This window comes from Leopardus geoffroyi, chromosome C3, assembly GCF_018350155.1.
Source record: "Leopardus geoffroyi isolate Oge1 chromosome C3, O.geoffroyi_Oge1_pat1.0, whole genome shotgun sequence".
In the NCBI taxonomy this organism is placed as follows: Eukaryota; Metazoa; Chordata; class Mammalia; order Carnivora; family Felidae; genus Leopardus; species Leopardus geoffroyi.
The window spans coordinates 36,153,160-36,181,121 of NC_059338.1; the positions used below are offsets into that span (position 1 = coordinate 36,153,160).

General features: G+C 41.6%; 1 protein-coding gene across 8 annotated transcripts in view; it reads left to right on the plus strand.

The window, feature by feature from the left end:
- The window catches only part of HSD11B1 (hydroxysteroid 11-beta dehydrogenase 1), a 56,189-nt gene extending 38,949 nt beyond the window's left edge, over positions 1-17,240 (plus strand). For 6 of the 8 annotated variants that reach the window (XM_045452400.1, XM_045452398.1, XM_045452397.1 and 3 more), the window contains 2 exons: positions 14,186-14,329; positions 16,686-17,240. In XM_045452400.1, the coding sequence (XP_045308356.1) occupies positions 14,186-14,329; positions 16,686-16,903 (362 nt within the window). In that variant the 3' untranslated portion in view covers positions 16,904-17,240. Of the gene's footprint in view, positions 1-14,185; positions 14,330-16,522 lie in introns of all 8 variants that reach the window. The other 2 variants (XM_045452401.1, XM_045452402.1) reach the window with 2 other exon arrangements.
- Positions 17,241-27,962: the final 10,722 nt, after the last annotated feature.

The following is a 27,962-nucleotide window of genomic DNA, read 5'->3' on the forward strand; positions in this document are numbered from 1 at the left end:
CAAGTGTCCCAGATCTTGTTTTTTTAAATATCATTCTCCACTAAAAGGAACCAAGTATTCTTGGAGAAATGGTTGATTCCAGGGCAATGGCAGAAATAGTATAAGATGAGCCAACCTGTGCCAGTGATTTTAAAACTGCTCAAAGAGGGGCGCTTGTGTGGCTCAGTCAGTTAAACGTCCGACTTCAGCTCAGGTCATGATCTCTCAGTTCAGGGGTTCAAGTCCCACATTGGGCTCTGTGCTGACAGCTCAGAGCCTGGAGTCTGCTTTGGATTCTCTCTCCCTCTCTCTCTGCCCCTCCTCTGCTCGTGCTCTATCTCTCTCTGTCTCTGTCTCTCAAAAATAAATAAACATTAAAAAGAATTTTTTTTAACTGCCCAAAGAATAATAGGCACATGTTCTAGGACATAGAAACTTTTTTTTTTTAAATTTTTTTTTTCAACGTTTTATTTTTATTTTTGGGACAGAGAGAGACAGAGCATGAATGGGGGAGGGGCAGAGAGAGAGGGAGACACAGAATCGGAAACAGGCTCCAGGCTCTGAGCCATCAGCCCAGAGCCCGACGCGGGGCTCGAACTCACGGACCGCGAGATCGTGACCTGGCTGAAGTCGGGCGCTTAACCGACTGCGCCACCCCGGCGCCCCAGGACATAGAAACTTTTAAAAGGCTCCCACTAGCCAAACCTGGGACCATTGGGACATTTGAATAAATAATGATAAAAATGGGTAATAATCCATAAGATACAATAAAAATCCATGATGATATAAACAAACACATGAAGAAATGGGGAGTGGACAAGGCATTTCCATAGAGTGGAAAGCTAAATGATAAATATGGAAGGAGTGATGAAATTAGAAATAATTAGTAATAGTTGAAAAGAATAGTAATAATTTGGCCAGAAATCATCAATGGATGCCAAAACTAGTGGGTAAAAGTTTAATAGAAAACACAGTATCTACATAGTCTTAAAGTACCACCCTACTCAACAACAGAAGAACAGCCTGATTCGAAAAGGAGCAAAGGACTTAAATAGACATTTCTCCAGAGAAGGCGTACAAATGACCAACAGGTATATGAAAAGATGTTCAACATCACTAATTATCAGAGAAATGTAGATCCAAACCACAATGAGATATCACCTAACAAATGTTGGGATAGCCATTGTCAAAAACCAAACCAAAACCAAAACCAAAAAACAGAAGGTAACAGGATGTGGTGAGGATGTAGAGAAATTGGAAACCTGTTGGTGGGAATGAAAAACGGCACAGCCACTATGGAAACTAATATCGAGGTTCTTCAAAAAAAAAATAAATAAAAATGGAATTACCATATGATCCAGAAAGTCTACTCCTTGGTACATACTCAAAAGAATTGAAAGCACACCTCAAAAAGATATTTGTACTCTCATGTTCATAGAAGCATTGTTCAAAATAGCTAAATCATGGAAGCAACCCAAGTGCCCATCAACAGATGTGTGAATAAGCAAAATGTGGTATATACATACAATTCAGCCTTAAAAAGAAAAGTAATTCTGATATATGCTACAACATGGTTGAAACCTGAGGACAGTATGTTAGGTGAAATAAACCAGTCACAAAAAGGCAAATACTATAGAATTTCACTCACATAAGATACTTAGAGTAGTCAAAATCATAGAGACAGAAAGTGGATGGTGGTTGCCAGGGGCTGGGAGAAGGGAATGAGGAGTTACTGTTAATGGACATAGAGTTTCAGTGTTGCAAGATGAAAAGAGCTCTGGAAATGGATGGTGGTAATGATTGCACAACAAGAGGAATGTACTTAATACCACTGAACTGCACACTTAACAATGGCTAAGATAGTTTTTGTTTTTTAAGTACCATCCTATAAAATATTGGAGTAGGTTGAATGGTGATCCTCAAAAAGATAGGTCTATGTCCTAACTCCCCAAACCTGTATATGTGATGTTACTTGGAAAAAGGGTCATTGCAACTGTAATTAAGTTAAGGATCTTGACATGAGATCATCCTGGATGACCTGGGGGGGCTTTAAATCCAATGGCAAGTGTCCTTGTAAGAGACAGAAGAGAAGACATAGAAGGAGATAGTGGGGTGAAGATAAAGGCAGAGTTTGGAGCGATACAGCCAAGAGGGATGCTGAAAGCCACTGGAAGCTAGAATCAAGGGAGGATTCTCCCTCCCTCCCCTAGAGCCTTTAGAAAGAGTACAGCCCTACCAACACCTTCATTTCAGACTTCTAGTCTGCAGAACTGTGAAAGAATAAATTTCTGTTGCCTGAAGTCAGCTAGCTTGTAGTAATTTGTTACAGCAGGTCTAGGAAACCAATAAATGACTTTCCACATTTTGATAGTTGCATTGTGGTTATGTCTGAGAATGTCCCTATATGTAGGAAATGCACACTAACATTACTCAGGGGTGGTGGGACATTGGATTGGCAATTACCTCAATTACAGCAATTACTCTCAAATGGTTCAGAAAGAGTGGGGGAGGTTATTTGTACTATTCTTGCAACTTTTCTATAAGTTTGGAATTATTTCAAAAGAGAAAAAAAATCCCCATCCTAGGGGTCTAGTGACTTGGATAACATATGAGGATGGATTTTGTGGGGCTTTCTCGTGGGTTCCTTGGAGATCCCCTGCAGGAAACATGCTAGTACTTCCTCCAGCTCACTCCCCTCAGCTTCTTCCTCAGCTTCTAGGTTTTGATCAGCCCATCCCCCTTGGCCCAGGCCACCCCACCATCCCTGGGCAGATGACTCCAGGCCAACTCCCCCTCTACAGGCTCCACATTTGGTGTCTGAGAAATCTGTTGCTTATTGATATATTTGATCCCACAATGCACTCAACTAGTTCCCAAACTCCACTGGACACTTGCAAAGGTGGCTAAATAATCTTAAAGCTCCTTTTGTGGGGCTTACGGTGAAGGGAATGCAACTGTCTCCCTGACCCTCAGTGGATGAGCATATAAGACAGTGACAATTCTCCCTTTTCCAAACACAACTATGTAGGCTGGATATGGGTGATTAGGTAGTGCTGGTGGAACTAGCTGGGGCCACCCTTCAACTCTGGGGGCTCTTAAAATCTCTTTTGTTCTCGTCTTGGAAGACGTGCTGATGCTCACGACAGCAGGAGCCACATTTCATGGCCTGCACAGGAAAGCTCTTGCCAAAATCATCTTGCAAAACCTAGTAACAGATTTTATCTTACTTATCTCTGCAGCATTTTGCACTGTTTCAACACTATACATTCTTCTTTTGTGTTCAGCCAAAACACCCCCCACTGGGTGTCATGTCCTCTGGCTGCCCTGCGTGCCTCACCTTAGTTCTCCTCATCCCCCTCAAAGTCTTACTGTTGGTTTCCTTAAGATTCTTTCCATCCTGAGCCCTCTTCTCTTTTTGCTCAACATACTCTTCCTGGGCATTCCCACCCATTCCCATTGCTTCAATTACCACTGGATGGATTGTGGGCTGTCTTAATGCTAACAATGATACCTCAGGTTCTCCAAAGCATAGAGGAGGAAGATGGGTTTATCTTGAGACCCCGATTCAACCCAAGCAACAAAAGAGGTTAGACCCTGAGGGGCCCAGCTAAGGAAATATTTTTAGGAAAGGCTGGATAGAAGGGGCAGGATCCAGGATGAGTTCCCTGCCTCAAAGCCATCAGGGCGTGGTGAACCCCAAGTTGGGGCTCGCTCAGTAGAAGATGTGGCACATTTGCCTGGGGTCACTCTGAAAGTCTGAAGGCAGGCAGAAATGAAGCTTTTCAATCCTGCACACTTTCTTCTGAGCTCTCAGTTCAGGCAGTTTAAAATCTGCCTTTGAAATGGAAATACTGTAATTTCAAAATCTCAGCAGGGCAGTTGGGGATGGAGGGTGTGGAGTGGATGAACAAAAGCACTGAGGCCTGCTTTTGACCTCTTCTTCTCAGCTAACAAGCTCCAGCGCACAGCTTAGCTGCCAGCCCTCTGGCTCTTGCTGTTTCTACAGTGGCTAAGTCCCAGCGTTTCTGGGACAGAGCTAATTGCAAACAGTATGTCCCATTCATCACCAAGTCTGCACTCTTACTTGTCAGACTCCATGTCCCATATTTTGCTTCAGAAAATATGATCACCAGAGCTCTGTTTCCTTGTGGTCTAAAACTTCCCAGGAGAGAAATCGAGACGACATGGATCTATTCTGCTGGGATGGCTCCATTCTCCCCACGTAAACAAAACCTAACCTTGAGCAGAAACACCCAGTCTTCTCCACCCTAACTTTCATGACCGCTTCATGCAAATTAGTACATTTATTTACTTGTTCATTTGATTCAATTAAGCTCATACTCTGGCATGTTTTTTAACTGCTAGTTGAACAAGTGAATCTCGTAGGCTGCAATCAGAAAACAACTTTATTCTTTCCCTCAGACCCATTCTGTGGGTTAGCTCATCCCTGAACCTGCATGTGATCGTGGGTGGACAGACACACTCTAGGGTAATAAAAGATCCTCTGGCTGCTTCCAGTCTCAAAAAAAGTCTCACTTCGGTAGTTAAAATGTCTGGCCACAAGTAATTTAACTGAAGCTTCTCTCCCCTCATCAAGCTCCCGGGTAGGAAAGAGAAATGGGATCAGCTCTTCCTCCCATTCCCTATCTCCTCCCTGCTTACCAGGCCCCCTCTGGCCCCTCTTGTTTAAAAGAAAATAGGGCACATGGGGATGAAGGGAGGTTCAGGATAGGTAAGGTCTTACTTGACTGGCACCTGGCGAATATACCACTAAACTTTGGCCATAGCAAATGTTCTGACCTGGGAGGATGACCAAATCTGACTCTTGCATTGGATGTTTTTGTGGGTCCTTTGGAAGCCCCTGCTGGAACACTGTTAGCTCTCCTTGTGATCTGAGCAGAAGTTGCCTATGTGATTTATTTCCTTCAGGCCCTGGGAACACAGTGGGAATACAGGAGGATACATGCACCACTTGGGGCTGTCCTTTGGGACAGGATTGGAAATGACTCTGGGGAAGAAGGGACAGACCCCAGGACAAAGCCCATAGGGTGGTGAGGAGAGTGTGGGCTGGACGTCAGGCTTCCTACAGGGAGTTATCTTGTGTATGACAATCTGCACCAGCTCCATGGTGGCCTTGCCCATAATAACCAGAGCCTCTGGGGTGGCTCCCCAGTCCTTGGTGCCCCCTCAAACTCCCAGGGACAAGGTCTCCATGAGGCACCCTTAGAGTTCCTCTCACGAGGATGGACATGAGGGGAAGGCCCACCTTCCTTCTTGGAAGATGGCTGAGACATTGCTCGTTTCCTCTCCCTACTCCATTCCCTCTGTCCTCTTTGCCTTCAGCCCTTCTTTCCCTCAGGATGGTTAGTATACATGTTGCAACCACATTGTTGTTCTGGATTTTTGGTTCTCTTGCTTATCTGTGTTACCACAAGCTGGGTAAGGACACAGGCAATCTGGAACCTCCCCTCAGAAGATGGAAGCATTGGCCAGTTACTATGTTCTAGGCCTTTGAACCTCAGTTAAAACTAGAGCAGGAGAAGTCAATTTTTAACATCCTGTTACATGTGATTTATTCCATCTTGTCCAGAGCCTCACAGAACATTTCTAAAAAATAAAAATCTGGGTTTTTAGAGAGGCACTGCCCTTTTTCAACTTTCTGAAACTTCAAAATATATTTTACATAGGACAGAATGCAGAGGTTTCCTCACACAAGCAAAGGAGTGATATATGGGAAAATGTTTAAGAACAGCTGTGTGAATAGAAAACAGACTTTAACAAATGCACCAAGGTTGTTTTGGAATAGTGAGAACCTAGGAGATTTTCCTCACCTCTATTCTCTTTTTTCTACTCTTTGACTAGTTTCAACTTTCCTTTAGTGAGCCTAGACTGGTTCACAAAATCCTTTATCTGCAATTCCAAAACCCAATAAGCTATGGGTGAGGAAAGCTCTGAATACTAAGGATTTCCCCCCATAATTAATTCTCTGTACTTAATTTAACTTGAACTGAAGGGAAGCTACTTAAAGCCTTTATCTCAGTGTGAACTTTCAGATATTTTACTGAAGAAATTATAATGTGTTTGCTTGCAGCATGCCTCCCCAGACCCTACTGGAAGTGTTATGTAATATACAGTATAAGCCCCATACCACCTCCTAAAATCCAAAAATAATTCTGAATTTCTAGGGCACCTGGGTGGCTGAGTTGGTTGAGTGCCCAACTTTGGCTCAGGTCATGATCTCACAGTTCATGGATTTGAGCCCTGAATTGGGCTCCGCACTGATGGTGTGGAGCCTGTCTGGGATTCTCTCTTTATTTTATCTCAAAATAAGTAAACTTAAAAAAAATCTGAATTCCATAACACATCAGGCCCTATTGGTTTTGGACAAGTGCTTAAAGCCTATATTTCTAAAGAGGAGAAAATGTAATAAAGTGTTATTATTTTTCTTGTTCTACTAGCTTCTCATTATAACTAACTCATCCCCACCTCTAGTCCTCGTACAAGCTATTCCCTCACCTTTCTGGCCCTTCTGTACCTTCTTTCATCAGAGCAGAGTTCACAACCTACCTCCTAGAGGTAAAATTTGAAGTTTCCTGGTTAGTCTAATATCTTTTTTCACCTGAATATCGAGTTTAGATTTGGGACCAAGCCATACTAGCTTGGGCTTTAAAGAGACACAATGACTCATAATTTAATGACAGCTCACCCAACTATTGTCATAAGACTTTAGCCCCTTCCAAAGACCTCCCCTCCCCATTTCTTCTGGGAATTCCTAGATCAGGTTTAAGGAGCTTATGTCATCATGCATCTCCTCCTCCTACCATAAGTATGGCTTATTGATAAAGACCCTCTTTCCTACTGAACCCTTCAGCATAGCCCTCTACCCCAGCATACAGACTAGAAGACTCTGGGGAGGGAGTGGACTCAAATCTGCAGGTTCTCTGCAGACTTGGGTTTTTTTTTTTTTTTTAAGATTTTACTATGTTTAAGTAATCTCTACACCCCATGTGGGGATCAAGCTTACAACCCCAAGATCAAGAGTTGAATGCTCTACCAACTGAGACAGCCAGGTGCCTCATCTCTCCATATTTGAACTTGAGAACTACTGGTTTAAAGGTTTGCACATCAATGGCAACTCACAAAATTTGAGAGATAAAATGTGGTTATAATGATGCAGTCTTCAGCTGAGAAACTCCCATTGGTAGCTATGTTACTCTGTACCTAATGCATAGCTTTCATAATAAAGGTTAACAATTTTTCAACAGTCTTTGTCCAATCTTGACCCTTGTCTAATAATTCAGTATTTTTCTTCACCATTTAAAAATATTTTTTAATTTAATTTTTATTTTTTTAAATACTTATTTAACTTTTTTTAGAGAGAGAGAAAGCGTGCATGAGCAGGGGAGGGGCAGAGAGAGAGGGGGACAGAGGATCTGAAGCAGGCTCTGTGCTGACAGCACAGAGCCCAATATAGGACTTGAACTCACAAACCATGAGATCATGACCTGAGCCAAAGTCATTCACTTAACCGACTGAGCCATCCAGGAGCTCCTAAAAATGTCTTTTTAAGCCATGCATCTATCTGGTGAATTTTTCAGGAAGTTTTCTGCCATGTCTGGCTGCTTCTCTCCCTCTCTCCTTTCTTCCCCTTTCCCTTTCTCTCTTCTCTCACCCTCCTCCCTGGAACAAACAAACAAACAAAGTACCACCACCAGCAACAAAATCTCTCCATTTCTCCTGCAAAACAATTCAGAATCTTTTTGGGGCGCCTGGGTGGCGCAGTCGGTTAAGCGTCCGACTTCAGCCAGGTCACGATCTCGCGGTCCGTGAGTTCGAGCCCCGCGTCAGGCTCTGGGCTGATGGCTCAGAGCCTGGAGCCTGTTTCCGATTCTGTGTCTCCCTCTCTCTCTGCCCCTCCCTCGTTCATGCTCTGTCTCTCTCTGTCCCAAAAATAAATAAAAACGTTGAAAAAAAAATTCAGAATCTTTTTTGTACTTTGAGCACAGTCTAAGACATAATTAAAGACAGAAAATGGGATATACTTAAGTTCCCTTAGTAAGACAAAAACTACTGCTACAGGAATTCAGACTGGGGGTTCACATGGTTTCTTGCTTCTTCATCCCTGTTGCTACCTGGAAAGATACATAAAATGCCACAGTCAATATCTTTTTTAATATCAAGAAGGGTATAGTGGGCTGATATGTCAACCTGGAACCTGTGAATATGACCTTTTGGAAAAAAGGTCTTTACAGACATAATAAAGGTAAGGATCTCAAGATGAGATCATCCCAGGTTATATGGGTGGGCCTAAATCCAGTGGCAAGTATCCTAATAAGAAGAGTACAACACACACAAAATTGGAGAAGGCCATGTGAAGATGGAGGCAGAGAATGGAATGATGCCTCTGTAAGCCAAGGAATGCCAAAGATTGGGAACAGACATTAAAAGCTTACATGACATTACATTAAAAGCAGACAAGGAAGGATTCTCCACTTGAGCTTTTAGAGGGAATGTGTTCCTGCTGATACCTTGGTTTTGGACTTCTAGTCTCCAGAACTGTGAGAGAATAAATTTTTGTTGCCTCAAGCCACCAAGTTTGTGGTAATTTGTTGTTATGGCAGGCCTGGGAAACTAACACAAAGGGACAGGTAGTGACTAGCCCTCTCTACTTATGGGTAGCCTCATCTGTCAGCTTAGAAGTGAAAATAATTTTGCCATTCATAAATTTTGCCTATTTAGGGTCTTAATGGTCAAGCAGAGAATCTTCACCAACTCAGGATGGCTGATTTCTACACGTGGCTCCCCAAAAATATTCAGATAAAGAACAGTGGCTTCTTCCTGAGTGATATATAGGATTGTTGAATCACTGTATTGTACACTTGAAACTACTATAACTGTATGTTAACTAGGCTGGGATTAAGATTAAAAAAAAAAAAAGAAAAAGAACAGTGCTTCTGTTGAGGAAATGTCAGCTACTGCTTGAAATTGTTGGCCACTAGAGTCAAATTTGAATCCTGATTTGGCTCCTGGTTCTCCGACTCATTAACCATGCAGCTTTAGGCAATTATTTAGCCTTGAGACTAGCACATAAGAGCTACATAAATATTAGCTCCTATTTAACTCCAACTTTTGTGTTTATTTTGTTTGTCTGCTCGTCTGTTTGTTTATTCTTTTCAATGGCTAGAGATGGCTACCCCAGTCCCAAACTTACACGACTTTTTAGTTCAAAATCCAACAGCAGCTAATTAAAATCCTTGCACCACTTATTTCAATTTCTTGAGAGAGACTACAATGTATGTTCAAGTGAGTGATTGTGTACATTAACTATTACTGGCCTGACCTCCCATGGCTGGGAAGGCAAAATCTTTTTTTTTTTTTTTATAAATTTAGGAATGTTGTTTCCTTTTTTTAAATATGTAAATGTTTATTTATTTGTGTGTGTGTGTGTGTGTGAGAGAGAGAGAGAGAGAGAGAGAAAGAGGGAGCAGGGGAGGAGCAGAGAGAGAGGGAGACAGGGAATCCCAAGCAGGCTCCTCACTGTCAGTACAGAGCCTGATGTGGGGCTCAAACTCATGAACCATGAGATCATGACCTGAGCCAAAATCAAGAGTCTGATGCTTAACCTACTGAACCACACAGGTGCCCCTGGAAAGGCAAAATCTTTTTGAAGGTGATGTGTCTAGGAAGGCAATGGTGAGCATTTCTAGAATACTGAAGCCTTTTAAATTGTATATATTCGAACCTATTTATATATTCCTTCATAATGTATGCCTTTGATTTCATGCTTTAAAAAGTAGCTCTTGGGGCACCTGGGTGGCTCAGTCAGTTGAGTGGCTGACTCTTGATTTCAACTCAGGTCATGAACTCAGGGTCATGGGATCAAGCCCTGAATTAGGCTCTGCACTGGTTGTGGAGCCTGCTTAAGATTTTCTGTCTCTCTCCCTCTGCCCCATCCCCTTCTAAACAAACAAACAAACAAACAAACAAAACAAAACAAACAAACAAAAAACAGTAGCTTTTACCTTGAGATCATACATTGACCCATATATTTTTATTTTACTTTCCATGTATACTCTCTAATATAATTTAAATTCTTTTATTCCAAGGGCACTTTTCTTTTCGCCAAGTAGCTAGCTACTTGTCCCAACATAGTCTTCTGAGTAGCTCCTACTTTTCTCACTAATTTGAAACATGAATACTAATAACAATAGCATTTACTAAATGCTTTCTATGTGCCAGAGTTTGTGCTAGGCATATTACATGGATTATTTCAGCTTAGCAGTATTATTATCCACATATGACAGCTACGAAATGGCATACTTGGGATTCACACCCAGGTCATTTGACTGTCAAACTCATATTTTCAACCACTATGCTACTCATAGAAATAATTTGGGTCTATTTTTAGCTTAAATAATAGGAAACATTTTTGACATAACTGGAAGTCCAGATTTAGGATGGGCTTCACAGTTGACTTGGCTCAAGTTCAATGTCCCCATGATTCTCTTGGCTCTGCTTCCTTCCATGTGTGACTTCATCCCTAGGCTGATAGTAAGATAGCTGTAGCAATTCTAGCCCCCATACCCAAGCACAAAAATGTCCAGTAGAAGAGAAACAAAATGCTACTTTAAGAAACTCTCCCAGAATAAGAAAGGATTTTCTCAGACCCTCCAACAAAATTCTCCTCAAGTCACATTGGCCAAAATTGGCCAAATGCCCATTTCTGTATCAATTATGGGCCAGAAGATTGGATTAAATCAATTATATAAGCCCACCCCTAGAGTTAGAAACAGTATCAACTTTCTTTTGGAACATGGGCATCATAAAAGTAAGAAGTACTATCAGTAAGGATTAGGTTCAGCTCTCTAATTCAGAAAACTTAAAATAGCAGTAGATTAAATAAGTTAAAAGGTAAATCAAGTCTGGAGGTAGGCATTAATCTGGAGGTAGGGCTAGGATGGAGGCTCCATGGTCACCCAGTTTCCCTCTTCTCTCAATGCTCTGCTGTTCTCAACATGCGGCTTCCACTTCATGGTTCTAGATAGTTCTGGAGCCACAGCCATCATACCCACCTTCAGGCACCAAGAAGGAAGAAGGAATGGAAGGAAGAGACTGATTTCTGTCTATAAGGACATATCCCAGAAATCACATGATACATTTCTGTTTACAACCCACTGGACAACACTTAGTCATCTGGCAACATCTGGCTGAAAAAAGCTGAGAAATGTGGACTTTATCCCAGATAACTATTTGCCCAGATACACATCACAGATTACACTACTAAAGAAGAAGAGCAAAAGATACAGAGAGAATGCCAGTAGTCTCTAGAACAGGTGGAAACATGAACTCAACTGGGGTTCTGTTACGGAGGAAGAAGGGGGAACTAAATAAATTCTGGTTACACAACCAACAATGTGTCCTGCAGCCCTGATGGAGTCTTTGATCTAGTCCTAGACTAGTCAACAACATAGTGGTATCAAATACTCTGGATGGACATCTTGTGCCACACACCCATTCCTGGAACTTGGCTGTAGAGTCATTCCAAGCCAAAACTCATGATTGAGAATAGAGTTGGAGTAGTTCCCTAAAAATATTTGTTTGTATTTTTTTAAGAGTTAATACACTACGAATTGAAGTTTGGGATGCCTGGATGGCTCAGTCAGTTAAGCCTCTGACTCTTGATTTCAGCTCAGGTCATGATCAAGTCATGAGATCTGGTCATCAGGTCATGAGATCAAGTCCCACATTGGGCTCTGCACTGGGGCACGGAGCCTGCTTAAGATAGTCTCTCTCTCTCTCTCTCTCTCTCTCTCTCTCTCTCTCTCTGCCTCTCTCTCCCTTCCTCCCTCCCTCCCTCTCCACCTTCCGTGCTCACTTTAAATAAATAAATAAGTAAATAAATAAGTAAATAAATAAATAAAATTGCACCTTAAAAAATAAGAATTGAAGATATTTGTATTGAAGATATTAAGCTTTTGTCTGTCTACTATGTTCTAAATTGTTTTCTAGTTTATCATTTACCCTTAACCTTTATAGTTATTAGTTATTGCTTTCACATACAGAACTTTTACATTTTATATTATTAAATATTCTTTACCTTTACATATTTTTTTTTTACTTTTCTGTTAGAATGATCTTTCATAACTAAGGATCTGATAAATGCTCACCTATATTATTCTTTCCTGATTAAATTATTTTTTATCAGTCAGAAGATGCATTCTGCTACACATTTAACAAAAACTCCACTTAGAATCACTTAACACTAAATAGGGGTTCCTTTTTCTCAGGTCATAACTTCAGGGTTGGTTTGGTGGACTCATTAGATCTTCAAGAATCCAATCTCATTCCATGTTTCTGTTCTATAATCCTTAATATGTAGCTTTTCCTCAAGTTCACAAACAACCACTGCATTTCTAGGCATCACATCTGAAGTACATTTAGAATGAAAGAAGGGCAAAATGTAAAAACTGCATGCTACCGGAATCCACAGATTTTGTCAGGAAATCAATATCTTTCCTGGAGACCCCATCTGTTAGATTTCTCATTGGCCAGAACTAGGTCACATGGACACACAAAAGAGCAAGGGAATCTTAAGGAAGTAAATATTTTTATCTGAACACATTGCTGTCCTGAAAAAATCAAACTTGATTATTAAGGGAGGGAATGGATATTGGGTAGACAACGTCTGCCATACTGTTCCAACTAGAATTTTTTTGATATATGATATAGAACAAGGAGCTAACAATTTTTTTCCAATGAGTTAACCAACCTCCCCAACATCTTTATTGAATGAACCATTCTTTATTCATTTATTTGGCAAGCAACTTCATTTGAGAACTTATAGAGGTTCCAATTCCAGTAATGGCAGAGAGGTACCTAATATATCGGCCTGCCCCAGATCAAACTTTGGACAAAATATAGAAAACAACCACTGAAAGCACTGGAGAGAAAAAACAAAAGCTGACAGAAACTGGAGAGTTGTTGACACTTGAAAGGAGGAATTGACACTACATGAGTTTCCCAATATTATAGCTTATGCCTAAAGGCAGGCCACAATCAATGTTGTATCTGGAATAGACATCTGCCATCTTACTACCTTGAAGAACTAAAAAGAAGAGTTTAGGATTTCTGTAGCAGCCAGAAAGTGGAGGGGGACATCCTGGAAAGGAAAGAGCCACAGTGGAAGAGTGCCACATTCTGTATGTAAACTCTTTCAAAATCTGTTTGTCCCTTGAATTACTCATGGGCAGTGCAGTTACCAAGAAGCCCAATTAAGATTAAATAATTCAACAGAGATTTTAGCTGGAATCTACTGCAAGAGACACTAGATTTCAGGCAAGTTAAATGCCCACCTAAAAAAAAACAAAACCAAAACTCAATACTCTTTTGAGGAATATGACAGAATCCAGAGATTCTACAACGTATCATTCACAATGTCAAGAATACATTGCAAAATTACTCCACATACAAGAATAGAAAATATGACTGATACTCAGGAGGAAAGGCAGTCAGTGGAGATCAACCCTTAAATTATTCCTATTGTAGAATTAGCAGACAGGAATATCAAAGTAGCTGTTGTAACTCTTTGTTCAGCAAAGAATCTAAGGTCTCAGGCCACTTCTAATCCCTCCTCTTGGACAGCGTATAATGAATAGATCACCCTATGAGGCATATGTCCACATGTCCTCCCAACAACCAGACTGAGAATTAACCAGGATGATGAAAGTAAGAATAATAGTTTTAAGAAGAAAAGGAAAGACAGGGTTTTTCATTTCCCTCGTATAGAAAGTAAATCAATGATTGGTTGTTGTATTGGCAGAGAGTTCTTGCTAAACCCTTGGATCTCAGCTCTCTTGAGTCAGGGGTAGCAGCTGTGGGATTACCTGGCTGTTTTGTAGTCCCACTTATTTACCATCCTTATTAAAATCAAACCAATCTCTCCTCAGTGAAGGCTTTCCTGCAGCCCATCCCATCCCCCACTCAGACTCTTCAAGGAGAGTTTCTTTGAAACCTTAAAGATGTTTTTTTTTTTTTCTTTCAGAAATTCAACACAGCATGATAATCTCTATAGGGAGTAGAGAGAAACTATGCCTCAAAGGGTAAAAGGACTCCACAGGGGTTACAAATCCTACTACAGATGCAACAAAGATCATCTCAGAAGAAGCTAAAATGGGTCACCTTCTTAACCCATTTCCTTATTATTTAGGGAAAATGGCTAGTCCACTTATTGCGCCCTATTCTGCAAGCAAGTTTGCCCTGGATGGGTTTTTCTCCTCCATCAGGATGGAACATTCAGTGGCCAAGATTAATGTATCGATCACTCTCTGTATCCTCGGCCTCATAAACACAGGTAAGTTGAAGAGAGTAGATTAAACAGCTTGCAGATGATTGCCTGCCGTTTCCATTGTGGGTAAAAAAGGTGCTGAACTCCTTGACCCCTGTGTAATGCACAAAAAACCAGTGAGAGCAGTGGTTCTCCATGCAATGAAGCACTTCTGTCACTAGTGGAGCCTCTGACTATTCTTTGACTCTTCTTTCCATTCTGACCACCAAGTGTGCCAAGTGACAACAGACTCATCACCTGGCCCTATTCTGAACACTTTTTCCTCAGGGACACTCAACGGCCATTACTATCTCATTTGAGGCTTATTGAATACAAGTTTGTTATTCTTAATAATATTACTAGTAATAAGACATATCAACATCATGAATCTTTTTTTCTTAATTTTTTTAATGTTTATTTAATTTTTAGAGAGAGAGTACAAGCAGGGGAGGGGCAGAGAGAGGGAGACAGATGACCTGAAGCAGGATCTGTGCTGACAGCAGCAAGTCCAATGCAGGGCTCAAACTCATGAACCGTGAGACTGTGAACTGAGCCGAACTCAGACACTCAATTGACTGAGCCACCAACCTTTTTTTTTTTTTTAATAAGTAATCTCTACATCCAGTGTGGGGCTCAAACTTAACAACCTCGAGATCAAGAGTCTCATGCTCTATTGACTAAGCCAGACAGGTGCCCCTCATGAACCCTTTGATGTGATGCACTGGGAAAGACACAGCATCATTTTTGTGATATACTTGTCAGAAACGTATAACCTGACTCCAATCATCATAGAAAAATGGGCAGAGTCACTGGCCATCTCAGTCAGTAGAGCATGTGACTCTTAATCTGGGAGTTATAAATTTGAGCCCCATGTTGGGCGTAGAGATTACTTAAAAATAAAATCTTTTCTTTTTTCTTTAAATTTTTTTTTAACGTTTATTTATTTTTGAGACAGAGCGAGACAGAGCATGAACGGGGGAGGGTCAGAGAGAGGGAGACACAGAATCTGAACAGGCTCCAGGCTCTGAGCTGTCAGCACAGAGCCCAACGCGGGGCTCGAACTCATGGACCGCAAGATCATGACCCGAGCCGAAGTCGGCCGCTTAACCGACTGAGCCACCCAGGCACCCCTAAAATCTTTCCTTTAAAAAAAGAGATAAAAATAGACAAACCCAAATTGAGGGACATTCTATAAAACAATTGATCAATATTCTTCAAAAGTATCAAGGCCATGAGGGACAAAGAAAGAATGAAGAACTGTCAGTTTGGAGAGAAAATAAGAAGAAATTACTACTAAGTGTAATCCTAGCTAAGATCCTGGAACATAAAAAGGATATTAGTGAAAAAAATAAGGTCTATATTTTAGTTAGTAAAATTGTCCCAATTATATTGTACCTTGACAATTGTACAGAGGTTATGTGTAATGTTATAGTTAGGAGAAGGAGAGTGAAGGATATAAGGGAATACTCTGCACAATTTTTACAATTTGTCTGTAATCCAAATGCAAATTTATCTAAAATAGGTTCAATACAAAAACCTTATTTAAAGAGTAATTGAGGGGCACTTGGGCAGTTCAGTCAGTTAAGCACCTGAATCTTGATTTCGGGTCGGGTCATAATCTCATGGTTTGTGGGTTTGAGCCCCATGTGGGACTCCACACGGACAGCATGGAGCCTGCTTGGAATTCTCTCTCTCCCTCTCTCTCTGCCCCTCCTCTGCTCACAATCTCTCTCCCTCTCTTTCTCCCTCAAAATAAATAAACTTAAAAAAAAAAAGAGTAATTGAGTAAATTGAGTAGTAGTTGTAGAACAAGAGAGATTAAGACACACAGGGAAACAAAGATAGAAAGAGAGAAAGAAACTGTGCAGGAAGGGTATAAAAATTTAGAGAAGATAAGGTAACTTTCCTTCCAAATAAAAGTGGCTACTGTGGACAGAAAGCAAAGGCCTGGATTCTTGTCCATCTCTTCCTCTTACAAGTTAGTAAAGCGTTATCATACAGCACTCTGCTTTGCCCACTGACACTTTCCATTAGCTACTGGGTCTTGATATAACTTCTATCCTCTTTCTACTGCCCTTTATTACTCCCTCACCTCAACCAAAACACCCAAGAGAGAGGCATGATTTAAATCTCTCAATTAATCACCTCTAACAGCACTCCCCACAAATCTTCATCTAGGAAGACAGAGCCCACATTAACTCTAAGCCTCTCTTTGCCCAGCAGGCCCTACGTATACCTGGTCTTCTGATAGGGCCCACAGGGTCTTGTAGAGCAAACCCTGGCAAACAGTCCCTAACAGCGAAGCTGTGGCTATCTGCAGAATTTCCATCATGTAGACTTTACTAGTCTTGGACAACCCCACTCTTCTATTGTCATTCTGCAGACACAGCCATGAATGCCATTTCTGGAATAGTCAACGTGGAGGCATCTCCAAAGGAAGAATGTGCCCTGGAGATCATCAAAGGGGGAGCTCTGCGCCAAGAGGAAGTATACTATGACAACTCAGTCTGGACAGCTCTCCTGCTGGGAAATCCAGGGAGGAAGATCCTGGAACTCTTCTCCTTAAGAAGTTATAGTTTGGACAAGTTTATAATCAACTAAGCACTTCCTTAAGGTGGATCATGGTAAGAGAGCTTGGGACTGTTCTTCCTGACATTTATCTGAGCTCCATCCATGAAGTCATCTCCCTGGAGACATAAGTAAGGGTCCCAGAGAGTTGGAAACATCACATGTCACGGCTTGAAGGAGTTCCTCTAACACTTGCACAGTGGAAATGTAATTATAATGAATGTCATGAGCCACTGCAACCTGCAGTCATGAAATTGATAACTGTAGGTATAATTAAAAGGTAGTTCTATCAAGTTTACCTCATATGTAATAATATTGTGATAATTAAAACATTAATTATAATAAAGGTCATATCTACTATATAAATTCATAATTTGTAGCTATAGGTTCATTCGGTGTGGTTCCTTCAAAACCTATACAAGTGAAATTTTTCAGTGTTCATATCTTATCTTGTGGCCTGAACATTTTCTCTGTCCTTGAGTTGAAGAAATCACCCTACTCTTCATTTAAAGGACATCACATCCATACCATATTGTATATTTCAGATATTCTTTATATTATTTTATATTGTTCCTCTGGGAAGGAGGAAACCAGGGTGGGTATAAATCACTAGGGCAAACCCATGGAAGCGGAAGTCCCTGGAAACTTGAGCCACAGAACCAACATACTTTAGTGCTCTCAGACTGCATCAAGTGTCTACACTTTACATGTGAACTTTCAACTTTGTACTATAAATCTGGAGAGAAAGAAGTGGAGTTTGATCCTGCCACTCATTTAATCATTTATTAAGTCAACAGATATTTACCAAACATTTGCCAGGCATCACCTAACTACAACCAAATAGGAAACAGAAATCAGCTATATTAACAATTCAGCAAAGCCTTTTATTGGTTAGGTCTCCAACAGGTAAGAGATAGCAAATTAGATAATTTTAGTAGACTTTATTTTTTAAAGTAAGCTTCACGCCCAGCACAGACCCCAATATGGGGTTTGAACTCATGACCCTGAGATCAAGACCTGAGCTGAGACCAAGAATAAGATGTTTAACTGACTAAGCCACCCAGACACCCCTAATTTTAGTAGACTTTAATAAAAAAGAGATTATTGACAAAAGTGTGGACAAGGTTATAGGGCAATCACAAGGGATCAAGTAAGTGGTATCTCAGGGCTAGTCCCACCTTAGGGACAAGAAGAGAGAACCATTATAGAGAACCCAGAGAGAGAAACTGTTTGGAGAGCATCACAGAACAGGAGCTATGACATTCAGTTAAGGGATGCCACCAGCACACCCAGGACCATACAGGAAGGATCTGGAGGGACAAACACCCTCGCTTCACTCTCTTCCCTCCCTCTGATTTCTTGTTAATATTTTCTATTAGCTAAACAGAGGGGTAAGGGAGCAGCAGATGATATAACCACACAGCTTTCCTCATGCACAGAGCAGGGTAGGAAAGGATGGAGAATGTCCTAGGGTGACAGATGGGATATATCAACATCCCCAAATGTAGGGCTTCCATGATAAGTGATGCTAGGACACAAGACTTGGAAGCACAGGGAAAATTTCCCTTTCTCATCTCTTCATCTAAATGACCAGGCAGCATAACAGACTAGAACCCATTAAGCCTGCCGGCCACGTGAACAAGCTAGATCTGAGGGTAAATATGGCTGGGCTTTTCTTAGAAAGAGATTCTTCCCAGACTATGCTCAGTGTAAGGGAGCAGGAAAGACCTGACTGCAACAGTGTGCAAGAAAATAGATCCGAAATGTGAAGACAGATTTCTGACCATACAGCAGCATACACATGCACACATGCACACCTGTGCTGAATCAGAGAAGATCATAAAGTGTCTGGATGCAAGTGATATGCTGTCATGCCAGTCCCTGAGTCAGGTGCATCTGCAGGTGACACAAATGGGGCAAGGAGCCAGGTTTGTGACAGGATGAGGGCGAGAGGATGATTAGGAAGGGAAGAGGTGAATGCCGAGACAGGAGCATGATCAAATGGTAAATGTACACCCAGAGTCAGCTTAAAATTAGTTTTGCCTTCAGCCTAAACTTTTAAGATTCTCCTTAGGCCCAAAGACACATTAAGACCTCAGCCTATGTTTCATATAAATCAGCTGCTTTCTGATTCTGCTGATTAATGGCCTGGGGAAAACAAGAAGCTATGTAACAATATTTATGTAACTAATAAACTAAACCTTTGGTCTTTCCAAGGGTGTGTTGGCAAATGTTTAACTGGCAGTCCAGGAAAAGACAGAGAAATAAAAAGAAAGAAAGCCCTGATTCAAAACATTTGCCTGCTTCCCCCCGCCACCCTTTTTTTTTTTTTTTTTTTTTTTTTGCCTGCTTCCTTGATGTAAACATTCTCAGCATAGTCGATTTTTTTAAGCCACCAGGTCATCTCACTGAATGTGTAACAGAACAGGAACACACCATGGGCTCTCTCAAACCTGTACAGCCTGCTCCAGCAACCACCCTGACTTTCACATTCCACATTCTGACAGAATTAGTTATTCTTAAAGGCCCAGCTCAATGCCTCTCTCCTCCTCCAAGGACTTGAAAGTAACAGGACAGTTTGTTTCTACCATTGTTGGAGAAGGTGGGGGATCAAGAGCTCCCAAAGACAAGGGATGCTCATATTCTTGAACTCAAGTTCATGTTGACTTTGCATGAAGTCAACAGCCTTAATTGTGTGTGAGTCCCAAAGATGACCTTCATGTCCGCTAGCATTGAATTCCCCTGAAAGTAACAGAAAAACCCACTCACAGTGGCTCAATCAAGTAGAAATTACTTTTCCACCAGTTACCAAAAATCTAGGAGGGGCAGACCAGGGTTTCTGGGAGTTGGATTCCTTCTGTCTTTCCTCCACTCAGCTAACCACCCTCCTCCTTGTGACTGTGGGGGCACAAGACACCCGCTCTACCTCAGCTCCGTGCTGGGTTTCAGGAAAGGAAAAGGTGAAGGACAGCAGATGCAGACCAGCGGTATCTGAGCCCTGATACAGAGCAAACTGGGAAGCCCCATCCAGGACTTCAGCTCCCATCCTGTGGGCCAGAGTCATGTCATGTGATCACCTCTCCCTTCAAGAGAGGCTGAGAAATGCAGCTTTCAGCTGAGTGCATTTTCACCCCAAACAAAACTGGGGTTCTGTTAGGCACCAAGAAGTGTTTGTCACAAACATAAATCACGACAGAAACAAAGAAACCTAGAGTCAGAGAAGAAGGACATAGTTCCTAAGATGCCAGGTTCCTAACCATGGTGACAGGATCCAGTCCCACTGACCACCTCCAAGGTCTCATTAGTTCCAGCTCCCTCCATGCTGAAAAACATCCCAGGCTCTTCCCTCTCCAAACTTCACTTTGAAAAACTATGATCCCCTCTCCTTAGTAAAGAGTATAATGAAAGACCCTCGAAAAGAAGTAGCAGGGAGCCCTAAGGTGACCCCAGAGGCAATGACTCATATTGTTCCTGGAGAGTTCCCTCTCAGGGACAATTAATTTCCACCTCACCACCATGTCCGTCCACATAGGCTGGGCCTTTCTCCTTGGCTGGACTGCTCTGGGCCAGCATCTCAGACCACCCCCAGAGTCCATGGCTTCAAAGATTCTCCAGAGCAGCGGTCGCCAAAACTTTTGATCACATACTTTGTTATTAAAAAATGATTAGGCATGTATATTTCTAACAGATATACAGTGACTATTACATAATATATGCATGTAGTAGTTACTAACATAAAACATATACAAAAACAGAAATCTTCAAAAGATAAGATAAAACATAAATAGAAATTCGAACATCTCCCCATATCCAGTGGTTCCTCTGACATGCTGGAGACCATGGCTCTAAAGCTGTGTTAGAGAAAGAAGTCAGCATGTGTTATGCTTCTAGCCAGCCCTTGGTTAGAGCATCAGCAGGCACCTGTGGCTCCTGGCGAGCCCCATTCCCCTCTCAGGGGACCACATGTAGGGTAGAATCTATCCCTCCCACCGGCTCACACTGCCTGCTGCCCAGGGGATTTGTCAAGGACCCTCATTCTTATCCATTAGTGCCCTGCCTAGAGCACTGGGCAACATATGCTAATCAAGTCCCAGAATCATCCCTTAATTTCTCCAGGGAAATATTCAAACCAAAGTAATTTGCAGTATGAAGGGAATAGAAAAACATATTTGCCACCTTGATACAGTGCTCATGATGTCTCACGATGTCTCTAGCAACTCTGCTTTGTTGTCAACATCTCAGCACCCCTAGATCTCCATCCCACCCCCCAGGCAGTCACCAGTTCACGGAGACCGCTCAGGAAAATCAGGATATCCCTTACATGCTAGATCCTCCCCACTCAGCAATTTTTAACCTAACTTCTCTAGTTGTTAGTCTTACACGTTTTCTAGTTAGACTTAGAATGTGTCTAAATTCTCTAGTTTTTAAGGAGGGGGGAGGGGAAACGGATGGAAACAGGGCAAATGTGAAAAGAAAGGCAGATGAGAAAAAGAGAATTTTCAAAAAAATAAAACAGAACCCCAGTGCCCACAGGCAAAAAACGTCGGAAGAAGCAGAAGTCTGCACAGATCCAGAACACTTGGGGTGAGGACGAGAACCTAGAGCAAAAGGTAAAGCCAGAGGAGGGAGGGTGGGGAAATGAATTCTTAAAAAATAGGAAAGTGCCAGATGAATAAACCGCTTTAGTTGGGGAGGCTTTGGAGATAGGAGTTTCTGGGAAAGAGGACACAGAACAGAAGCCAAAGGTGAGGGCACATTGGCAAGTCTAGGATCAGTAACCAGAGGGTTTCAAAAGATCCACACTGATGAGAGCTGAGGTCTGAAAGACCACGAGGCCAGCGGTGCTAGGGTCTGTCTGTGTTGTGATTGGCTGCCCTGGGACTGTTGGGTTGGCATGCTTTGGGACCTCCCTCACACTGTCCTTGAACAGTCTGGTGGCTCCCTGAACTCTGTAACAGAGAGCTTGAAAAGCTACCCCACCCCAAGAACAAAGAGCCAGGCCATCCTAACCAGACTTTTCCTTTTCACAAGCCTGCGTTTTTGCCATCAGGGTGGCAGCGCCACCCAGTGACTGACAGTTCGTGGTGTAGGGCACTTCACCACAATTTCTTCCCCGCAGGTGGCGCCGGGTCGGCAAGAGCTACCACGACTTCCTTCACAGCGTGCCTTCTCTGAATCACTGCTTAGGGCGGTTGAACAGACCTTACAGGAGGCGAGGCGGGGCTCGGGCATCTACACCATTGGCTTTTGGTTAGATCTGTTCAATAGCGACAGCTAGTGGTCACTCTAGCTTTGACCTTACAAGCAAGGTGCTGTGAGCCTCACAGGGAAAGAAATGTAAGGGAATGGGTAAATCAAGGCCCATTCTTGGCTGCCACTGGAAGCTAGAATATATCCAAAGCCATCCTTGAGTACAGTGGTACAAAGAAAACTCAAACTCTTGACAGTGATGTCCAAGGACCTTGGCTACCTCCATAGCCACATCTCAGGCCACCTGTCCTGCTTTTGATTCCCTAAGGAAAAAGAACTGCTGGTCCTCTGAAGGCACCCTTCTATTTCCACCAGCCGTTTGCTCCATGCTATCTCTTCTCCCCAGAATTCTCTTCACTCTCCCTATTGTCAGCTTAACTCCAACTCATCCTTCAAGACTCCACTCTGCCATTACCTCTAGGAAAAGTGTCTTCCCTTCCACCAAGGCCTATCCTCAATGCTGGGATGAGTGCTCTCCCACTCCTATCACGTCTCTATAATTTTTTCTTTTTTCTTTCTTTCTTTCTTTCTTTTCTTTCTCTTTTTCTCTTCCTTCCGTCTGTCCTTCCTTTCTTTCTTCCTTCCTTCTTTCTTTCCTTCCTTCCTTCCTTCCTTCCTTCCTTCCTTCCTTCCTTCCTTCCTTCCTTCCTTCCTTCCTTCCCTGCTATCTTTATTTTAAGTAGGTTTCACACCCATGTGGGGCTTGAACTCACAACCCTGAGATCAAGAGTCACATGCTCTACCAACTGAGCCAGCCAAGCACCCCATGCCTCTATTATTTTCTGTATCTGTCCATCACTTTAGTTCACTATGCTTTGAATTTACGTTTAAGATTGTCTCATGAGGGGCGCCTGGGTGTCTCAGTCAGTTGTGTGCCCGACTCTTGATTTTGGCTCAGGTCGTGATCTCATGGGGCTTGCGCGTTCGAGCCCCATGTTTTGCTCTGCACTGACAGTGCAGGGCTTGCTTGGAATTCTCTCCCTCCCTCTCTCTCTGCACCTCCCCCCCCCCAAAAATAAATAAATAAGCTTAAATTTTTTTTTTCAACGTTTATTTATTTTCGGGACAGAGAGAGACAGAGCATGAACGGGGGAGGGTCAGAGAGAGAGGGAAGCACAGAATCGGGAACAGGCTCCAGGCTCTGAGCCATCAGCCCAGAGCCTGACGCGGGGCTCGAACTCACGGACCGCGAGATCGTGACCTGGCTGAAGTCGGACGCTTAACCGACTGCGCCACCCAGGCGCCCCAAAATAAGCTTAAAATAAATAAATAAAAAATAAAATTGTCTTATGTAATTACTTGAATGTATTTATTTTATTTTACTCATTGTTGCATCCCTAATTCTGAACACAGATCTTCATGTGTATAAGGTATCTCGTGTGTATAAGGTGTTTGAGAAATAAAGGACTTCTGGACCCTAATACTGGGAAAGGCTTACTATGGGGACAAAACAACTTTTCATTTCAAAGAAGAGGTATAGATGGATCTAAAAGTGACTTCATCAGATTCCAGCGCATTATTCTTTTCCCCACACCATCCTGTTTTTGCCTCTCTACTAACACCCAGCAGCACCTCAGCCTGTTGGGAGAGCCCTCCACCTCTTGGCAGTTCTGACCTTGCCATCTCCAGCAATGCCCAAACCCTAGCTCTCTTCCTTCCTGTCCACTTCCTGCAAAACTTCCTCATCAGAACTAAACTGCTTCTTCTTGAAACTGCTCCAGCATACCCCACTCCTGGATTTTATCCGAAAGGAAATATTTCAAAAGAAGAAAAGCACATAATTGCCTGCACAAAGGTGCTCATTTGCAGTACTATTTGTAAAACTTAGAAATGACAAAAGTCTCCATATAAGTAAAAAAAAATTCCTCCATATAATCTCCATATGAAACAAATAATCAGCTACATCATGCAAATACTAAGAAGTGTCTCAGCACGTTGGGATGATTTGTTCTTTTTTACTTCACTTTATTAGCAAGCGTAGGACTTAAATCATGTTCAGGCACTATTCTACTGAATGAAAAGTCACTCATTTATTCCTCAAAACAGTCTTATGAGATAGGTGCAGTTGTGTTCCCATTACTTATTTCAGAACACATTTGGTTTGGTCTGATAGATAAGAAAAGTTAAATGGCCCACAAGACACTTATTTGAGAGAACAGTGTGAGGCACCTCAACTATTTTTCTTCCATATAGAGTTGTGTGATACACATTTGTAAAAGAACTTGGTCAGTTCACTTAAGTTGGGTGAGTTCAAAAACTTACATATTTGAACTAATGCCATCATTCCATGGATAGACAAGTTCCTTATGTTTATTATTCTTTCAAAGAGATGATTTTGAATGTTTTTTTAACCCATGTATATACTTATGAAATTATATCAGATAAAACACACAGATGCACTGAAACTACTTCATTTTCATACAGCTGCATGTCTGACTGAGGATCTATTCCATCATAACCATTAATAAGTCACAAAGGCAAATGCTCAAAATTGCAGATGTTACTATAACAACAGTGATAGCTGGAATTTATTGAGTGTGTTATAATATCATGTGATCCTAAAATAATAATGTAGAGTAGGTATTATTATTATTGCCATCTTACATCTTTTTAAAATTTTTGTTTATTTTTGAGGGGGGGGAGGGGCAGAGAGCAAGGGAGACAAAGAATTTAAAGTAGGCTCCAGGCTCAGAGCTGTCAGCACAGAGCCCAAAGCAGGGCTTGGACCCATGAATGGTGAGATCGTGACCTGAGCCAAAGTTGGAAACTTAACCAACTGAGCCACTCAGGCACTACAGTTTAATCTCATCTTGCAGAGGAGGAAACTGAGATGCAAAGACATTAAATAACTTACTAAACTGAAACAGGAAGTAAATGGCAAAGCCAGGCTTCCAACCCAGGCAGCCCTACTTTCTGAGTTCTCTTGCTGATCTACTGACCCAGGCTACCACTCAGGCAGTATGCTTCAGAGTGAGCAATAGCCCTGAAAAGCAGGTGACAGATGTGATATACAAAGTAATCCTGTTATAAAGTTGAAAGTTACCACGGCTTTGAATCAATTATTGCGATTACAGAAAATTATTATAACTCATTCATTTTTCTTATGGCTATTAAATTGTATTTACCAGGGGTTAATAATTATCTTGAGCAACATTAGGTAGACATAGCTACTGTTCAATAATAAGGAAATTATTAAGGAAATAATTTTAAAAATGATAAATAATAATTATTAAATTATAATAATTATAAAATTATAAAAATGTAAAATATATAAAATATACAAAATATAAAAATTATAAAAAAATAATTATAAAATTATTTTTAAATAATAGAAATTAATAAGGAAATAATAAAAAAAGAAAGCAAAAATATGAAAAAATTATACTATAGTATCAAGTGGGAAAACAAACATATAATTGTAGGTTCATTACGCTTAAAATATGCAAAAGAAAGAAAGAATAAATAAGGAAGGAAGGAGAAAGAAAGAAAGAAAGAAAGAAAGAAAGAAAGAAAAGAAAAGAAAGAAAGAGAAAGAAAGAAAAAGAAAGAAAGAAAGAAGGAAGGAAAGAAAAACTAGAAGGCAATGTGAAAAATATGGAACTTGTGTTTGGGGAGTAGGATTAAGATGTTTATTTTTCTACTTTAAAAGTTATTTTAATGGTTTTCATAAAGCTGAAAAAAGAAAATCTGAATGCTTTCTGACCCATTTCTCCATCAATCTGCCTTATTAGTCTTCAAAAAGTGCTCCTAAGATGCTCTCTGCAGAGCAGGCTGACAGCAATCTGTCAGAACTTTGGTGAGATCAGTTTTTGTTCAATCTTACTGCATCAATTTAAATATTCTCTGTTATGAACAATAGATTGTTCTGAGTATAAAATAGATCAGCAATGCTGGCTCAGTCAGTAGAGTATGAGACCCTTGATCTCAGGGTCGTGAGTTTGAGCCCCATGTTAGGAGTAGAGGTTACTTAAAAAATAAAAAAAAAAATTGGGGCGCCTGGGTGGCGCAGTCGGTTAAGCGTCTGACTTCAGCCAGGTCACGATCTCGCGGTCCGTGAGTTCGAGCCCCGCATCGGGCTCTGGGCTGATGGCTCAGAGCCTGGAGCCTGTTTCCGATTCTGTGTCTCCCTCTCTCTCTGCCCCTCCCCCGTTCATGCTCTGTCTCTCTCTGTCCCAAAAATAAATAAACATTGAAAAAAAAAATTTAAAAAAAAATTAAAAAAAATTTAAAAATAGATCAGAAGAGTAAGTATAAAAATGTGCAAAATGTATAGAAAAGGCTCGAGAGGATATTTAAGTTTGAAATGTGAGGCATCTGTGACATAATGGGAATAACTTAATCAAGGCTGTGGCAAGAAATGACCGTTTAAACCAGGAAAGAAAACTGCCAGTTTCAGCAAGAAGATAACACTACTACTAATTTTACCAAACAGCAAATATCTCCAGAATTAGCGTGTTAGTGAGTACAGTCACAATTGTTTAGGCTCTCAGAATTCTTGGCTGAAAACAAAGGTAATGGCCTTACCTCTTTCGTGATGATGGGTGTGGTATCTCATTGAGTGCATAGGCCTAAAAGGGATTTTGATCTTCATACACATTTCTTTTCGGTTTTTAATAGAGTCCAAATAGTTGATCCACAGGAACTTCTGTTTCGACCTGTATTCCCTAGGGTCCTGAACCACCAGAACCCTCTTTGTCAGCTATGCCAATAAAAATGTCTTATTCCTTCATCTTGGATTCCCCAACTTCTCTGTCTCTGCTCATTCTCATCTCTATTATGTCAGGCTCCAGGACCTTGAGCTCTTGTCTCTTATCCTGAGGGAATGTTGTTTGCCTTCAGTTCCAGTGCTGGAGAATCCATCCTCTGTCCTTTCCCCTGCCTTCTTGTCCGTTTCCTCCTCAGAGAATGGGGTAAGTAGTAGGCAGCGGAGAAGACTGTGACATACTCCCTACATGTTACTGTTATCTTATCACAGCTATTTAAAAGTCTCCTTACATACTTCACATGTGTCAAGACTAGAATTCATAGGAGCCATATGAATCATCCAACCACTGTACCGAGTGGACCATTCGTTCAAGGCTTATTGCGCATAGTTATAAAGCTACTTAGTTAATTTGTCCTGATCCAATTTCCTCACCACCTTCTTATCCTGAACTTCTTGTGAATTTCCTGACAATATCATTTGTAATAGTTTCTTTTCTTTTTAAGTGTCTATTTTGAGAGAGAGAGAAAGAGAGACAGAGAGAGAGAGAGAGAGAAGCGGGGGAAGGGCAGAGAGAGGGAGAGAGAGAATCCCAAGCAGGTTCCCTGCTGTCAGCACAGAGCCGCACACAGGGCTCAATCTCTCAACCGTGAGATCGTGACCTGAGATGAAATCAAGAGTCAGACACTTCACCAACCAAGCCACCAGGCACCCCTGTAATAGTTCTTTTTAATGCACACAGATCAGTTCTTTTTAGTTTTTGCCCAAATTTCCTAGTTGATTGGAAACTTTTATTTTTTATTTATTTATTTTTGAGAAACAGAGTGAGACAAAGCATAAGCGGAGGAGGGGCAGAGAGAGAAGGAGACACAGAATCCGAAGCAGGCTCCAGGCTCTGAGCAAGCGGTCAGCACAGAGCCCGATGCCGGGCTCGAACCCATGAACTGTGAGATCATGACCTGAGCCGAAGTCGGACGCTCAACCAACTGAGCCACCCAGGCACCCCTGGTTGGAACTTTTTATGATATTCTGTCTGCTATTTGTCGTGCCGCTCCCCAGCCCACACATCCCTCACCTTTTTACATCCTCATTGCTTCAGAAAGGAGCAGATTCAGAGCTGGCTTCATTTCTGAATTCTGA